The sequence below is a fragment of the Radiomyces spectabilis genome (assembly GCF_025331425.1).
Source record: "Radiomyces spectabilis strain NRRL 2753 chromosome Unknown BYT42scaffold_2, whole genome shotgun sequence".
Lineage (NCBI taxonomy): Eukaryota > Fungi > Mucoromycota > Mucoromycetes > Mucorales > Radiomycetaceae > Radiomyces > Radiomyces spectabilis.
Genome location: NW_026251927.1, coordinates 2,800,836 through 2,817,490, shown reverse-complemented (window position 1 = coordinate 2,817,490; position 16,655 = coordinate 2,800,836). Strand labels below are relative to the sequence as shown.

General features: G+C 44.2%; 10 protein-coding genes across 10 annotated transcripts; 1 reads left to right on the top strand and 9 right to left on the bottom strand.

The window, feature by feature from the left end:
* Position 1: 1 nt before the first annotated feature.
* Positions 2-3,020, bottom strand: BYT42DRAFT_558220 (uncharacterized protein). The gene is made up of 6 exons (XM_051566982.1): positions 2,778-3,020; positions 2,028-2,692; positions 1,785-1,966; positions 1,503-1,714; positions 451-1,437; positions 2-382 (listed from the first exon to the last, which is right to left on the bottom strand). Exons 1-6 carry the CDS (start codon positions 2,886-2,888, stop codon positions 278-280), a joined length of 2,262 nt encoding a protein of 753 aa, XP_051427774.1. The 5' UTR covers positions 2,889-3,020; the 3' UTR covers positions 2-277.
* On the bottom strand, positions 3,021-4,461 carry BYT42DRAFT_558218 (cation transport protein-domain-containing protein). The gene has a single exon (XM_051566981.1). It carries the CDS (start codon positions 4,107-4,109, stop codon positions 3,483-3,485), a length of 627 nt encoding a protein of 208 aa, XP_051427773.1. The 5' UTR covers positions 4,110-4,461; the 3' UTR covers positions 3,021-3,482.
* Positions 4,178-5,062, bottom strand: BYT42DRAFT_490074 (cation transporter; the record flags this gene model as incomplete). Its single annotated transcript, XM_051563980.1, has 2 exons — positions 4,178-4,347; positions 4,414-5,062. 2 exons carry the CDS (start codon positions 5,060-5,062, stop codon positions 4,178-4,180), a joined length of 819 nt encoding a protein of 272 aa, XP_051427772.1.
* Positions 5,063-7,265: 2,203 nt separating this feature from the next.
* BYT42DRAFT_611014 (H/ACA ribonucleoprotein complex subunit 4) lies at positions 7,266-8,962 on the bottom strand (the record flags this gene model as incomplete). Its single annotated transcript, XM_051571450.1, has 5 exons — positions 7,266-7,994; positions 8,074-8,331; positions 8,407-8,631; positions 8,691-8,807; positions 8,885-8,962. 5 exons carry the CDS (start codon positions 8,960-8,962, stop codon positions 7,266-7,268), a joined length of 1,407 nt encoding a protein of 468 aa, XP_051427771.1.
* A 302-nt stretch (positions 8,963-9,264) lies between these two features.
* Positions 9,265-10,895, bottom strand: BYT42DRAFT_558212 (kinase-like domain-containing protein). Its single transcript, XM_051566980.1, has 4 exons — positions 10,707-10,895; positions 10,483-10,602; positions 9,890-10,382; positions 9,265-9,826 (listed from the first exon to the last, which is right to left on the bottom strand). Exons 1-4 carry the CDS (start codon positions 10,814-10,816, stop codon positions 9,416-9,418), a joined length of 1,134 nt encoding a protein of 377 aa, XP_051427770.1. The 5' UTR covers positions 10,817-10,895; the 3' UTR covers positions 9,265-9,415.
* A 65-nt stretch (positions 10,896-10,960) lies between these two features.
* Positions 10,961-11,311, bottom strand: BYT42DRAFT_611012 (uncharacterized protein; the record flags this gene model as incomplete). The annotated part of the gene is made up of 2 exons (XM_051571449.1): positions 10,961-11,052; positions 11,128-11,311. 2 exons carry the CDS (start codon positions 11,309-11,311, stop codon positions 10,961-10,963), a joined length of 276 nt encoding a protein of 91 aa, XP_051427769.1.
* Positions 11,312-11,529: 218 nt separating this feature from the next.
* BYT42DRAFT_489330 (DHHC palmitoyltransferase-domain-containing protein) lies at positions 11,530-11,969 on the bottom strand (the record flags this gene model as incomplete). The annotated part of the gene is made up of 2 exons (XM_051563931.1): positions 11,530-11,662; positions 11,815-11,969. 2 exons carry the CDS (start codon positions 11,967-11,969, stop codon positions 11,530-11,532), a joined length of 288 nt encoding a protein of 95 aa, XP_051427768.1.
* A 123-nt stretch (positions 11,970-12,092) lies between these two features.
* BYT42DRAFT_611011 (uncharacterized protein) lies at positions 12,093-13,152 on the bottom strand (the record flags this gene model as incomplete). Its single annotated transcript, XM_051571448.1, has 4 exons — positions 12,093-12,271; positions 12,335-12,469; positions 12,881-13,004; positions 13,063-13,152. 4 exons carry the CDS (start codon positions 13,150-13,152, stop codon positions 12,093-12,095), a joined length of 528 nt encoding a protein of 175 aa, XP_051427767.1.
* Positions 13,153-13,358: 206 nt separating this feature from the next.
* Positions 13,359-13,931, top strand: BYT42DRAFT_558204 (uncharacterized protein). The gene is made up of 5 exons (XM_051566979.1): positions 13,359-13,391; positions 13,471-13,508; positions 13,577-13,694; positions 13,766-13,807; positions 13,889-13,931. Exons 1-5 carry the CDS (start codon positions 13,389-13,391, stop codon positions 13,916-13,918), a joined length of 231 nt encoding a protein of 76 aa, XP_051427766.1. The 5' UTR covers positions 13,359-13,388; the 3' UTR covers positions 13,919-13,931.
* On the bottom strand, positions 13,932-16,481 carry BYT42DRAFT_558203 (nucleoporin protein Ndc1-Nup). Its single transcript, XM_051566978.1, has 10 exons — positions 16,245-16,481; positions 16,077-16,178; positions 15,843-16,017; positions 15,651-15,786; positions 15,431-15,588; positions 15,217-15,349; positions 14,888-15,155; positions 14,461-14,823; positions 14,198-14,401; positions 13,932-14,126 (listed from the first exon to the last, which is right to left on the bottom strand). Exons 1-10 carry the CDS (start codon positions 16,432-16,434, stop codon positions 14,002-14,004), a joined length of 1,854 nt encoding a protein of 617 aa, XP_051427765.1. The 5' UTR covers positions 16,435-16,481; the 3' UTR covers positions 13,932-14,001.
* Between the last annotated feature and the right edge of the window lie 174 nt (positions 16,482-16,655).

Genomic DNA, 16,655 nt, shown 5'->3' with positions numbered 1-16,655 from the left:
ACGTCGTATGCATGTAATCGAATGATGAAAAGCTGATTCACATAGCATTGAAAATGCTGGATGGTGTTGCAACACTGTTTTATTTTTTAGTTAAATTGCCAGAGAAAGTGGCCCCTCCTATAAGCGCTGGAAGGAGTTTCTTGGGGTACTTTATACAAAGCATGCTATAGTATATCACACGGTTAAGACCCTCAACGTCGCCATTATACAGTAAAAGTGATTCTAAACATTCTGCTAAGAGGTAATCCGCGGATCCAACATTATTCGGGATCCAGCGTTACTCGGGATACAGACTCTCCAAAATACGAGGCACCACTTTATCGGTGTCACCCTTATGGATCTTTAGTAAATGTAATGCCAGTTGATCGCAATAAGTTAAACCCTATAGACAAAAATGTTTTTTAGTGATTTTTGAACTGTTGTTAAGCTGTCTTTATGTAACTTTCTTACCATTTCATGGATTTGCGTCAACTGGGCATGGTAGCGGATGTCAAGTGGCACAGGGGTGGTGTCACTCGAAGGCCTTTTATCGCTGGGACTTGGGCAATCACCATTGATAAGAACAAACTCTTCATTAAAACATGGACGATGACAATCTACAGCATGAGGGACCTCTTGCTGCAAACTGGGATCGGATAAATCGCTAACGGAAGCCGCACGTGAATTCAGCGAGCTCGTCAACTGGCTGGGAACGTAGCTTTCGTTATCCTCTGGATTCTGAAACGAGTCGGCATAATACATATCCTCAGAATTGCTGTTAATCGTAGGACCACTTGGAAGCGTGGGATAGATCATGGACGGCTGCAGCTCGGACGATGCGACATCGATTTCATACCAGATGTAATCGCCAAACTGCCCCTTGTCGGGCGTTTCAAGGGCAAACCTCGTATTGTAACGTCCAGGGACTGACGGAGCTTGTATTTCCACCAGCACATAGGCTTCTTCTTCCGGCTGCAAAGCGGGTACAGCCGACGTCTGATACTGACCATCGGAAAGAGGAACGAACATAGCAGGCCCGCGACACAGTAGCTTCGTGTTAAGAGGCCAACTACGGCGACCATTGTTCTTTAGACGCCAAACTTTAAAATATCGGGCTTGCGGATTGACCGTTTCCACAGGCAAGTCAATGTCTTCAATGAGCTCAAAGGATAAATCAGTGAGGGTTTCCAAGGTGGAGGCCGCGGGAGGGGAAGGGACCGCGGAAGAAGGTTCATCTTTTTCCTCTACGGCGGCTGAGGGGACCGGTTTATCGGCGGTGGGATTAGCTTCAAGAGGTCCATAACGCTTTTCATGAAACACCGGAAGCAGTGGCTGCACCATGTTTGGGGTTGGCCAAATAGGGTACCGAATCTTCAGAAAGACGTGCCATCTGTCGTGAATGGAAGGGGATTGTGGTTCACAATGCTCGCACAAGTCATAGTTGGCGCAATGGCCGCACTAGTAATTGCGAATGAGTCGTCACGATCCACACATATAAAAAAGTCAGAAGCAACAATTCGTACCTTGTAGCGAACGCCTTTCACTAGACGACGGCAGTTGTTACAGACGACATGTTCATGCATAGGCGCTGCAGCTCCAGGATCGGAAGGAGCGGTGGAGGGAACGGTGGAGGGAACATTGGTCGAAGGTGCGGCCTCCGCATGGAGGCTAGTCGAAAACTGGTGGGGATGTCCGTTGCTTGCAGTGGACAAACAGTGATGACACAAATCGTAATCTACGAATGACACCACGTTACAACTAAGTTCGGAAGAGATAAACAACCCCAACAAAAAGTCAATGTTTACCTGGACACACTTGGCACGTGTGACGTTCGCCCACAATATCCGAGTGGCAGGCATCACAAACATAAACAGTGGTGGGCGAACCCGATTGGACACTATGGAGCATTTCATGCTGATGATTGACCCGGGCTTGGCAAGCCCCGCATAAATGGAAATTATTACAGGTTCCGCAATACCAATGCGAACTAAACATTGAGTCGGGTTAGTGGGTCATTTGAGAACCGTGAAACCAGCATCGGTACTTACTCTTTAATGTTAATAAAGCACTCATCACAAATCATTCCGTACTTGGTTTCAACCTGGGGGTCTTCATGCTGGGGACGGAGATCGCGTACAATATCGGCTGCAATATGGCGCACCTGGGTCGCCAACTGATTCATATTCGCTTTCAACAAGGCGGGTTGGGCCTTCAAATCGTTAATAATATCGTAAACGTAAACACTGAAGATGGAGTTAAACTTGGCATTCTTGCCGTCAGGGAGGAGGCTGTTGGCAATCTTTTTGCCCTCTTCGGTGAGAAACATATCTGCATCCATCTGTGCAGTGATATGCGTCGACGCGAGTTTTCGGGAAAATAGATCAGCAAATTGCTGCAATGCAGTAGCCACATCTGCATGGTCGTTCTTGGTGGTGGTGAGGGTTTGGGGCGTGGGGGTTGGTACTTGCTCACAAGGCGGAGGCGATGGGAGACGGCTAAAATCCTGGTTCAAAGGGGACCCATCTTGCTCGGAACATTCGTGGATTACGACTCGGAGCAAAAACCGTGGGACACCATCAACATTCTTAACAATGCTCGCACTATTCTCAATAGCATGTTTCAATTCAACGCTGCTGCTGCAAACGATTTCGTCATTTTCTTCATCAGTATACGTAAGGTAAAAGTCGCAAGTCAGACCAAAATGGCTTTGTAGCTTTCAGGCGCAGAAATAATAAAAAAAAAAGTTAGATCCCGAGAATCACTCTTTTGCAAAGGGGATTTTTGTTTTTCCAACAGACCTTTTTACATAAGCTTTTAAAGATTAAACCAGACAAGTCCAGTTCTAGCCTTCTCATCTGCTTCATCAACGGACAAAAAGCCTTGATAATAACAAAGGCTGGTTTTGTCATCGTAGAGTAAAGGGGTTTGGCCAAAAAATCAATAATTTAATCTGAATTGTCGACAAACAAGAAGAAAAAGGCTGCTGAACTATTGACGGTTAAATACTGTGGATTGACAGTTCGGGTTTTTTTCTTTTTTGTCCTCCCTATTTGTCGTAGGTTTGCCAAAGCGCCACAGTCACAGCACCATAATAAAAGTTTTCACCCTACAGCACCATTTCATGCATATTATCCTCCCTTGTGATCTTCACCTGATTTGAACCCAACGGCCGAAACCATAAACTGAAAAAAAAAGTGTGCAGCACCAAGGACTGAGTTTCTTGCCAATGACTGGTTACTGCGGCAACAGCGTCCTTGTTTGTTCATATTGAGAAGCAATCACTTTACAGGTTCCAGAATCTCCGTAACTCAAAAAAACATTCAAGGTTCTGGATTTTCTCCTCCTCACCTTGAAAAACGCGGTTTGCATGCTTTAGTGCAACTCAGATGATTTTTCTCTACGCTTTCGCCTTGATCTAACATTCGTTGGAAACGCGATATAACCTAAATTTGAAGAAGAGCATGCTGTCTTTTTATTATTTACATATGCATTAAAGATGTCGTTTAGAAACGTGATTTATCGTAAAACATTACGCTGGGACTGGTCGATGCCATAGTGTTGCGACGTCGGAAAATGTTATCATGCACTTCTTTCTGTTCCAGTTGCTCAGAAGGCAGCAGGACTGCGCGATCGATAGCCGCAGGTAAACCTAAACAAGGTTGTACATACGATGAATCCAAATGTGTGGGAAAAAAAACAACTAGTGTCAAATCTTTAAACCAACCTCGATGGCGACCACGGTACATCAGGAGAATCACGACAAACTTGCTGAATTTGTGGTAGTGCCCTACTTGGGACAGTGAACTGTCCGGATAACCTAAAGAAGCGCCGACGTTGCCAAAAGCGGAAACACACTCATAGATCACCGATGCCGTGGTGATGGGAGAACCGGATGACATGATGGCATCGGCCTCAATTACGCAAATGGCAAATATTGACACGAGTAACCAGCAGATTTCACTGGTAAGTTGCCTCTGAATCTGGGTCATGACGAAAAAATCCGGTCGTTTCAATACTTTGCGTCCAGTGGTCATTACGCTCGATATCGTCGGTAGCCGTTTCAATCGGATCATGGAAAGGCGACCGGAAGCCGCATCATCAAAATATGAGTTGGGACGATATCGGTTCATAGTGGTAGTATCATCTGCATCTTCGTCATTTCCGCGATAGATGCCTAGGGCTCTTTCCTATAATTCTTTCAGTCAAACACTTCCTTTGCTGTTGCTATGATTGTGCTTCCTTTTACCTGATACACATTACTGTTTCGCATAGAGATGGCCACTGGATACACGCTAATATACATGGCTACCATGTAAACAAGCTGAGTACCAGGATTCAGTTCACCCAGATTGAGTACACTAAAACCGGCTATTCTCATGCGGTTTGCATAAGTTCATACAGCAACATACAAGTCATTAATTTAATATAGCGTACCATTTCGAGTTGCAACCGATTGAAATAAACCGTCCACGATACGTGAACCCCATGATAATGATGCGAGTGCGGGAAGCCAATAATTGAGTGACAGGACAGAAATAAGTTCTGTCAATGTGATAACGACAATAATCGCCAGCAACCACCAGGTCTGCGTAGATGGAAACAGCGTAGTATAGCATCTTCGAGGATGGTCGAGCAGGTATTGAAACGTTTCTTTGAGCATGACGCGGGAAGAAGGTATCATCTTGTACAGACACCATATAATGAACCGGAGAAAGATGGCATAGGCTGTGTTTCCGGCAAGAATGAGAATAATTGTAAATATAAGTGGAGCGTATTCATTCTGAAATGGAACCATGCTTGCATCCAAAAGGAAAAGACCCAGATTATTGAGTGCTGATAAACTCATGAAGAAGGAAAAAAACCATGGATCCACCGGTCCGTTCTCGTTGGAGCTTCGCAAGATATCCTTTGCAGTACCAGAGGCTGCAATGTAGATTCGATACAGGAATCCAAAGATGATAATTATGGACAAGTAATAAATGATCACGATTTTGGACAGCATATCGATTGCTCGGTATTCGGCCCCGCCTAGACGGTAACGGTGCTTTTTCGTGAGTTGACTTTTGTCAATGGGTTCACGCATAATCCGTTGAAACTCTTCATCATCATCTTCTCCATCCATCGAATAACCAGCGTGACCTGCAACTTCTGGCTCTTTGATGATTTCTCGCAATAATTCGTCGTATTTACGTTCTTGCTCCAGACGTCGCCGTGCTATTTCTCGTTGTTTCTCAATATCTTCGGCAAAGGCGATTCCAGCGGGTTCTGAATGGCTGTCATGCGAAATGGCGGATTGAATAGTATCTTGAGTGTGCGTGTCTTCTTCCGGACTTGCTGACACTCGAGATGTTTCTTCCTCTTTGGTGGTGGCCGTGTCGTAGGACTGCCGAGATGTAGATCCTTCGTCAAGTTCAGTAATAGACGGTTCCCCATCATCTTTATCTGGTGTATAGATCAGTGCTTCTTGCGAGCCATGACTGGTATTGGGTATGCGTTCGTTCAAATGAATTGTCAAATGGTCCTCTGCTGGATAGGGGTCTTTGGCAGCACTTTGACTGGTATCGTTTGTGTCACCACCGAATACGGAATTCTGCCATTGCCTATTCTGGGTAAAAGGTGGGCGGTCGGAATCGAATGTCGTATCAAAGGGATGTAAAAACGACGAAAGCCGTTTTTTGGGTTCAATCATTTCCAGCGACAGATCATCGCTGCCTGCCCATTGTCGGGGTCGTTTTCTGAATGTATTCACAATACCCGACATTCTTCTGTTTTGCAACGGACTAATATCAAACGAACGACTGTGCATATGTTTCTTGAATGAACTTCCCGGCATGGATCGCGTGGACATCAAGGAATGGCGGCGTCGTGATCCGCCTTCACTAAACGATACAGTGCTGTTTCTTCGACTTTGGCTTTCTAGATCTCGCTGCATATCCGCCATATTTTTGTTGAATCTGCGTCGATTTTCTTCCAGAAGACGCTGCGTCTTGTTGTACACCAATATGTCTTCGAATCGTTTTTGGAAATAATGCTTGCGAACCAACAAGACAATGACAGATATCGTAATATGAGACGCAAAGAATGAACAGACGTACATCACTAGCTTCTGATATGTGCTGAGATGCGACATGGGGATGGTATTGAGACCTGTGTTTGTAGCGGCGGTGGTGGCCGTGAACAGTGCGTCCATGTAGTCCCACTGTGTTCCCGGCTGACAGTAATAGAGTCCAGAGGTAATAAAGGCCAGAACAGCTATGTACGCATAATGCAGCTGAAGATAGTGGATCTTGTCATCCCAAAACTTCTTGACATACTCTCTAATCGTCTCTGACCACGTTTCGAGCATGGCACAAGGCAAAGAGAACGGAACCAGCAAATAACAAGGGCTCATCGTTCAGTTTTATACTTGACCCTTTATCACCCAGAGTGAAATCAGACAAACCACATCCAATCATTTTCCGCTCCAGACATGGATCAAGTCAGGGATGTCTCGTCTCTTATGGCATATCAAGTGCTAGCATTTTGGCTTGCAAACTTTTCTTATTACTATGCACCAGCCAATTGACAACTCAATTGACAGTAGTTCTTGACAAGTCAATTCTACCGATTGCTTATATTGAAAATTTTCATCATTTCACCAAGGGTATGAAAAAAGAACCCCACCGTAGCAGCAGCGGGAAATAAAAACATTGCAAAAATCTTTTTTTTTTCTCTTTTTTCCATCGCGCCCCTTCGTGAACGTGGGGCCGTGTGGTGGGCAATAGAGTGAGACATTAGTAAACAATGGTTCAATCGAAATTTCTCCAGATGGATCAAAATCGTATTTATCGGCAGCAAAGAAGGCAAGCTTCAGTTGAAGCCAGCGGCGAATATGTGGTGATTTTTCGTGGTAAAATCATACTGCAATTCTAGTCAAGTATTTGTATCCGCTACGATTTTGCACAGACAGTGCTAGCACTTTTCGAGATCTTTCGTGTGATGTTTTTGCAGTTTGACTGCGGCAAGGGCATAAGGCTCTGGATATCATTTTTTGATCTTTCCCAGCTTTAAATTATTTGAAAATCCCAAAGGAGATCGTTCTGGATGCCAGGTAGTTAATTATTTTGAAAGATTCGCACCCGTGCATCGTACGGTGTAACCGTTTTGGACACCTGTCAAACCAGATCAAAGAACATGCAAGATTATCTTTTCTTTTTTACATTTATAAACAAATGGTTTTTAATGGATTGCAGGCATGAACACGTATAAAAAAAATATAAGCAATGAGTTTATAACAGAAAATTGAGCTAATCTTTGTTCTTCTTCTTCTTCTCCTTCTTCTCCTTCTTTTCCTTCTTGGACTTCTTGGTTTCAGTTTGAGCTTCTGCGGTAGTGTCATCGGAGGCGGAGCGCTTGCCCAGGGATGATGCAGCATCGACCTTGGCAACATCGACAGGAGTGATCTTGGGAGCAATACCAGCGGCTGCAACAGCAGCCTCGGAAGGCTTGTTGAATGCAGGCTCAGGTTCCTTACCGTCAGTGTTGTTGGCGTAATCGACATAGGCAGCCTTCCATACGGCAGGAGTTTCGTCAGTCACACGTCCGTATTTATCAAGTTTGCCTTCAGTCTTCAACTTCTTCTTGGCAAGAGCCACAGGACCAAGACCCCATCGGCGAGGATAAGTGTCACGTTCCATAATAACACGCTTCACCTTGGCAACCACACCGTGGTCGCATGTAGCCATCACAGCGGTTGTCATCTGAGCATAAGCAAGAGCAATAGCTTCACCCTTGGTGGTCATCAACACAACTTCCTCGTTCACTTCGATACCGCTTTCATAACGTAATAAACCGGGAATCATCAATTTAGCACCGTAGCAAATAGCGTTGACAGCACTGTCCTTCACAACCACACGCTTGTAGCCAACCAACAAAGCTTCCAAAGGACGAACGACACGGCGAAGGTAGCTTTCATCCTTGGTGTTATCGTATAACCATTGAGCGTCCATCACGTCATGCATAGTAACAATGTCATCCTAAAATGAACGTCAATAAAACAATCAGTTACAACGTCCCCATGTGGCGGGTGCCATGTATTTTTATAGGTGTACTTACATCTTCGGAAGTTTGACCAGAGCGCACACGACGGAGTTCTTGCATGTGACCACCCACACCCAACAAGAGACCCAAGTGGACACAAAGCGTACGCATGTAAGTACCAGCTTCACAGCTGACCCAGAAAACACCGAGATGACGATCGTTATCGTATTCAAAAAGCTTGCTTTCGTGAATAGTACGAACACGCAATTGACGCTTGACAGCAGAAATGAGAGGGGGACGTTGGAACAAAGCACCAGTCAAGGTTTCTAAAGCCTAAATTAAACCGAAAAAACCGCCATCAGCATTGCCGTACGATTTGTGAATTACCATGACTTTCTCTTCATTTACCTGACCCAACTTCTTTTCGCTCTCAATGGCGTCGTGCAATCGCAAAACGCAGACGTACTCCTTACCAGCACCCTGCTGGGACTTGACGAGACGAGTGGCGCGATCGACACAGACGATCAAACAACCGGTAACTTTGGGATCGAGAGTACCGCTGTGACCAGTCTTTTCGACACGCAAAATACGGCGAACCCAGGCAACGACTTCGTGAGAAGAAGGATTGGCGGGCTACATGACAAAGCACAGTCAGTATCAACGGGCACTGTCTAGACAAATGTTTTCCATACCTTATCCAAGTTAATCACACCATAACGAACATAGTCGTTAAGAGGACGCTTCAAAGGAGAGCATCCACTGGGAATAGGAGTGTAATGACCGGTACGAACGTTCAATTGGTCGTAGTTCTGTTAAAAAGGCACCAATGTCTAGATTTAGCAAAGAGATTCTCGAGACATGCAAGTCTTTTTTCAATCGGCTATACCTTCAAAAGAAGAGGCCAGTTGGAAGTGTTGAGCGCAGGCGTCGTTTGCGTCGGTTTAATAACAGATTCGTCCGCCATTATATTCGTGGTTGGGAAACAAAAGTTTGACAACTGGTGCACTTTCTCTCCCAGTTATTTTTTGTCAAACGAAATTTTTCCTCTAACAAGCCACTAATGACTGCATTTCCGCTCAAGCCGACCACCAGTGAAAATCGGTCGGAACATCATTTGGGTCCGATCCCAAATCAAGCATCCGGCGGAGAAAGGGGCGAACCCTTGATTCTCGCCGATGAATCTGGACATCGTTGCACTTATTCACCGAGATGCATTCGCTGTTGCTCAAGCCTAGTTACACTTGACTGGATAAACGCAAAATACCGTTGTAGAGAAATTTTGGTATTTTTTTTTTATTACAGGAACACCGTCATGGGTAGCCAAGACCACCAACGGATTCTCCATTTTTTTTTCATTAATTTGGATCCTGTTATACAGCTATTATATACAGTCTATAATTGACAAATGTGAATTTACTTAGGCGTATTTGCTGAATTCATTACGGAAGGCGTTGAGACGTTGAATGGAGTACAGGAAGTAATCGAAATCAATCTCGCTTTGGTTAGCTTGAATCAAACCCCAAAGGCCCCATAAGACGTGACCGGCCATTACCCAGACCGCGACTTCTTTGGACAGTGCTTCGACGGAGGGAGCATCGCTATGTTCAGCCTTGGCTTCCGCCACGTAAGCACTCAAAAATCGCATCTGCTGCTCCTCAGTAGGGTAGTTTTCTGTTTCCATGGAGGCTGGCGTGTCACTGTGGTAATCGTACATCCACTCGCAAAAGTGGTTGGCAATATCGAATCCTCGAGGATTATAGCCAGCATACTCGAAATCCACAATTACAAGCTCGCCATCATGACATCTGAGGATATTGCCGGGTTGTGTCTGCGATTTATGTGAGTTCATTTTCTACACAGCCATCATGCCAAGTGCTGTAAAACCACTTACATCGTTGTGAGCAAATACGATGGGACTGTTGGCGGCCTCAGTGATGGCTTTGCATTGGGCAATTTCGTGCTGTAAGCGTTCAATATTGTATTCTCGAAGCACTTTGGCCCAACCTTCGTTTTTTCGGTATAATTCCGGCAGAATGCTGAGCACCACCCGGTAAAACTTGTCGACGTTTACCCATATTTCCAATCGATCGGTGGAAGTCGGTGGATACACTTTGGAGATGGCATGCAAACGACGCATTCCCTTGGCAATCAAAACAGAGGTATCAGGATCACGAATATCATCGCGAGTTAAGGTGACAGAAGGCATGTATTCCTCGAAACGGCCATTTCCAAAGGTAGCCAGCAATCTCGGTCCTACGTTCAACTGCGACAAGCGAGCTAACCACGCTAATTCGTTTTCTCGGTCCACTATCTGATCGCACCCAATACCATATACACGCAGTAAGAGACGGTCACGGTTCGGTGCGCTCACAAAGAATACGGCACTAACATAGCCGAAAGAGAAAAAGAGATCATGACTGAGTACTTCTGCATCTTTGTGCCCGAATGGCCTCCTTCATCAGGTCCATGGGTTGAGTAACTTACTTTGTTAACGCTCCACTGACACGATCAAGTTGATATTCAGTTACGCCTTTGGCCCAGTCAGGAAATAAAGTGGCTATCAATTCAAGTACCACACTTTTGAGCTTGTCGCCTTTGAGAACGCTATATAGCAACTTTAGATTTCGCCTCTTTCCCGAGAAAAAGTGGTCTGCCCAACCAAAAAAGAAAAAAAAAAGTTGACACATGCATACAGTGCGATGACTTACGTGAGATCAATAATGGTGTCACAGGTTGGAATGGTTGGCTGATTAACGTGTCCTGCTTGTGAAGGCGCTACGCTTACCATGCCATGATGAATTGCATCGGGAGTTGCCATGATTTGGGGAAAGAAGAAAAAAGTGGTAAATGTTCCAAGTGTCGAAACTCCGGGTTTTTCAATGATGCCGATTTCTGTGGGGGACTTCCATTTTGTGTCTCTCTTTTTTTTATTTTCTTTTTTAGTATTATGTGACAAGATTTTCTAAATATGGCTCTCTTGCAGATATTGAGCCAAAATTGTTTCATTATGTACAAAGTGAATCCCATCTCTATAAAACGGGGCAGCAATAGGCACTATGGATATAGAAACAGACAAACAGAGTTGACATGTGAGTTATTGATGTCAATGCACGTGCATAGACCACTTACGGAACCAATACAGCGGTTGGTTGCCCATGACCTCACACCAGTTGCTCCAGATATTTTTGTGAAACACGTTTTTGCCGTCACGTGTAAAGTTGGGACACGGTTGCTCAGCGTGGCTTTCATCCTTCTTGACTTCATCCGTCCATTTCTGATACTTTAGATTCTCCAACGTCGTTCTGTTGACCATAATAAGCCATAGATGATACCACGAAAATAAGCCAAGGATGACCATGACCAGTCCAGATCTAAAGAAAAACAAGTATCAGATTACGTCGCCACTTTCTGTAAGTGTCATAAAGACCCTACATAATTAGACCCGCCAATATGACAGAATCAAATGAGAACTATAATACAACAAATAAAGACATTTTTCAGTAAAGTGGAAAACACACAACTTTTCAACCATCAGCAACGAACCAATCCTTGTCGGACAACGGCAGCCAAAGTGGTGCAAAAGACCCAGGTGCCAAGCATGGATGTATAGCAAATAAATTGTATAAAATATCGATGGTTATCAAGCCCAACGCATCCATTCACCCTAAAGCATCACATGAGTCGTCGCAGTTTTATGTCAAATTCCTTGAATTGGTTTACCATGGACAGTGACTGAAGAAAAAGTAACCAAAATAAACCATACGTCAGTTTCGATAATCATCCGTCCATTTCTAAACTTGCCATGACGACACTTACTGATCCATTTTGAGAACACAAACGTTACACGCACGACAATGATGTGTCCGATCCGGTCTCCACAACTCACAGGTGGAACACCACTGTGGTTTACCAAACAGGGAGAATGGCTTTTCTTGCCCGTTTTCCGTTTTGTGTCCTTCTTGTTCTTCCATCATTTTTAGTTTCTATGAAACACGTATGAGATGTGGATGCGTAGGATAGCAATTTGAACCATTTTGGTGCTCATGTTGTAACAATGGCCCGATTTGGACAGCTTGTTGCAGGGTTCGACGGATTTAGAGTGGCACATCGATAATCCAACCGCCGCCAACACTGTGATAAATACTTGCCTTTGGGTATCCAGGGCGGCAACTGACGATCCGAGCATAAGAGATAAGCACCATGGCCAGGCCGATATTCATAAACACTAAATATACAATGGCTTGCGCTCGGTGGCCCATGCGTAATAGTGCGACTACATATTTAATACAATTAGAAATTAAAATTCAGGGAAAAAAGGGATCTGCAAAAGGCTTACGACATAATGGATCAAGATACACCCAATAAACAAAAGCAATGATTGCAATAACAACAAGCACAGGCAACCAGCCCCAATCGAGCTGTTGCTTAGGTTTCCAGCCTTTCGGCAGCGGCATGGCAATGTCGGTCATGGCTGAGAAGGCAAAGATCAGCGGCCAGCAGCGTGCATACGTAGTGGAATCGGAATGACAACAGAAAACCTTTTGCCCTTCCTCTGGCGACTTGGATTGTCTGCTGTCTTCACATGACGAAGGAAATTGTGACATGCAAATGAAACAAGATGTGTTATTTCTTCCAACTGTGAAGGAAAAATCAACGTCATAAAAGCCAACGGAGTTATTTTATTTCTTGTTTGAGAGAAAGGGGATACTTTTCCCTTATTCGATCCGACGCTCAAGCCCATAAATCGTATCATCGGACAACGTAAAAGCGTGCAGTGTTGAAGGATAGGTTACTTTTTGTGCAGAGAGTATATGAAAAAAAAGTCAGTCATTCGACTCTCTGTCTCTCTCGCTAATTCAGGGTGAATGAATTGGGGCTTTACCTGTGATACGCTGTAATCGCTCATGCTCCAACTCGGGCACCTGTCGAGCAATACGTGTGGCATCGCGCAATAATCTCAGCGCAGCCTGAGCTTCCTTTGTTGTCTCCTTTTCTGTGCGAGATGTCTGTTGTCGTGAGACAAAGCGATCGCTTCACAACGTCCTTTTTTATGTGGTACTATACATGAAGAACACGACCGTCTGAAGCCGATGCTGAAAATGAGGCTATATGACCAGGTATATCTTGGAGGGCTGTAAATTTGGCGTCGGACATGATGAAATAAACAATTATCTTTACTGGACTAAGACAAAGCTTTGCTATGCGGTTTTCATGCGCTGGTTTAATCGTCCAGGAAAATTGGCATACAAAAAAAGATTTGAGTTTTCGTAAAGTTTCGGAGTTAATAAATCAGGGTGATGACGTGAATATCTAAAATTTCGATGTTTTAATGACAACCCCCTCCAAACCAGTTGTTTGAATCCGTTCCCCAAACAGTAACTTATATTATCATGGTACGTCTAGCCCATGAACGACTATAACACCGATATTGCTCATCAGGGTATTCATACTCGTGTGATTCACTTTTTATAGGGTGGTGGTGGCCGTTTCCCTTATCCTAAAGAAGTTTGGTAAATTAAAACGCATGGCCGATCTCGTATGTCACGTCGTTTTTTAATCTGTTCCATAATCGATGTAGGTCCCCTGCTGGTGGCTGGTGGACTCAGCCTAAAGCCTGGAAGTCAAACACTATGATCGCAGCTCTCGGTATTGCCGTCACTCTTGGAGCTATCTGGAGAGTCTCCGCCGAAAAGGAGGTACGATTCGAACGAAATGAAACTATGTATGCGTGACATTGATGATCTTGGGGTTTTTTTTTCCTTTACAGGTGCGTTACCAGGAACCTACACGCTGGATCCCGTCAATGATGGTATTGTATCTTTTAACAATTACGACAATGCAAAAATCATAAACAATATGCTCACATTCTCTTTTTTTTACTTCCTACAAGTGGTCCAAACAATTCAAAGATCGCAACTAGAAATAAAAACCACAAACTTTTTCTTATTTTATTGTAATCATGGAGACGTTATATACAGTTGTACTTTATGCATATTGTTTTTTTTATGCAGCTACTTTGTTGAATGTAATGAATTCATTCCACAGTGGTTGATATCCCTTCTGCACTTGAATCTCGTCCAGATAACCTTCGTACGTTGTGCGAATCTGATACAGGGCTTCACAGAGAGCTACAACAAAATCGCGAAACCTGCTGATTAGTATCGATATGGCTGTATTAAAACGCATTGTGTTTAATTACCGAGATTAACCATGTGAATCTCCATGATAAGATCTCGTCCATTCGATCGAGACGCGAAATTTGCATATTGCGGCGGAGGATTTTGCGTGTATTTTTCAGTGGTCATCAGGCAGCTCAACAAAGTATCAAGCACCTTGCCAATGTCCCGTTGCACGTAACCGTAGGGATCTTCTTTGCTGGATGCCGACACAAAAGATCCCAAGGCTGGAAAAAATCACATCAGTTCACGCGTATGTTTTTAAAGGACTTATATGCGACGTTACCTTGAATAGCCCAAATGATGACTCTGTGGTTGCGGAATACTTGGCGCATTTTGCGTTCCTTTTGAATAGCGAAAATTCCCTTTACATATTTAATATTCTGACACCTGATCTCCAAGCTGTTGAGGAAACGCGCAAATGGGTGGTTCGGAAGAGCCCGAACTTGTTGCGACAAACTGGCTACAAGTGGAGGCGATGGCAATGTATCATTGGCCATGGCTGAAATATGAGAAAATAAGCAGCTGGTTCGGTCATCCAAGGGATTGGCATCCATGCGAGGAGCAGCGAAAACATTCTTATCCACGAGCTGAATCAAATTTTTAGGCGGAGGCGCCACAGCAGGATTGGCAGTAACAGGTTGGGCAGCTACAAATACTGGGAATGAGTTTTGACATGTAAATATACCCAAAAATCTCCAAAGGCCTATTACCTGGTTTCTTCGCACCGTATTCCAAATCAATGAGTTCTTCCAAAGACTTGACGGTTTGAATACATTCACCAGAAATCTTTGCCCACAACGACTCGGATGGCTTATCACCCGCATTTTCGAAAAGGAGGGGACGGACCTTTTTGCCTTTGCAAGCAATGCGCGCAAGCTCGGCATAAGCGTAGGAGCGAACCATTGCATTATTTTTCTCTTGAAGCCCCTGTAACAAGCATTCGTAGACGTTTTCGTAATGTTGGGTAGGCATATCATTCTAAAAAAAAGCATGCGTTCATTTACGATGGTCATGAAATGCGACATGTAATTATACATACCTTGTGAAAGCACACATCGCACGTACGATCAACCAATTCCCAAACCAAGATGCATAAAAAGCCAGCCAAAAGCATACGAGAAAACAGATAGACATCGTACCACCGGAAATGAATCAATGGCGAATCGAGTATTCTAACATCACGTTTTAACATCAAGGATCGAGGATCGAGAGCGAGATAAAAACTACTGCAGATATTTTTGCAGTCACTTTACCTGGTATAACTTCCCAATGCATCTGCAACCACATGGTAAACCGTTCCGTTGAACACCACAAAGATAGCGTAGACGATGAGGAACAAGCGTGCCGCCCACTTGAATTCTCTACGTGCAACAGAAGGGAGGGTGGCTTTCACGGCAAAGAACGTGGGTTGCTGTAAGAAAACGTTTTTGGATTAGATACTGGATGAACACATTATCTGAATGGACGGCATACCTGCACCGAGGGAATAGGCTGGAACATGCGTTGTTCGAAAATACGCTTAAAGGAAAAGCAAGCACCAAGGACAACGGCATAGAGAACGATGAACACATGCTCCTGATTCAACTGTTGAGCTGCGATTTGCGATTGTCTATAACACAATGTTAAGCTTGCTGTGTTTCGGAAAATGGCAGTGTCCATTGTTACCCGTAGGGTTGCACCAGAAAGCGCGAAGTGTACTTTTCTTCGTGAAGGTATCCAAAGTAGGCATAGAAAACGGTGACGCTCGATAATACGTAAAAGACAGTGGTGGTCCAGCTATCTTTTTGCGATAACGTTAAAATGATGTCGGCTGCTGCACTGGGAGACACATTAGGTTTATCTATAACATTTTTGTGAGCTCGTGCTGCTTTTTTCCAAAGGATATTTTCGACATGATACCTGTCACAGTAATGAAACGGATGATAAAAAGGGGCAAGACCGCGATAAACAGAATCAGGGAGAAGTAGATGGTCTTGAAAAGCACGCGATTGGACCAGAATACTAGAAGCAAAACAAGTTAATACAATATGGAATTGGAAAAAGCCAAAATTTTGCCGCAGCTGTTACCAAAATCAACGCCTAATCTCGCCTGAAAGATCACGGACAGAACGAACATGAAGATGGATAGAAAGAGCAAGACTTCTTTAGCTTCTCTGATGCGAGCCCAGGTATAGATTTGATTATATGATTGACATTTCGGTTTAGGTGGTTTCTTCATTGGCGTAGAGCCAGTGAGCACTACTCGTGTGGCTTCCATTTATGCGATCGACGCGACTCCAAACGAAACCGAAAAAAAATACAAAGGGAACGGCACGACAAAAAGGAAAAAAAGACCCACCGCAAACCCGCAAGATCGAATTTGTGACGTCACTTGCCTTTTATGGACATTAATTTTTCAGTGCGCAGTTGCTTTTCCCTCGGGCAAGCGTTATAGAAAATCAGCGGGCGGCCGAACAAAGAAACTCCCTCTTTCCTTGT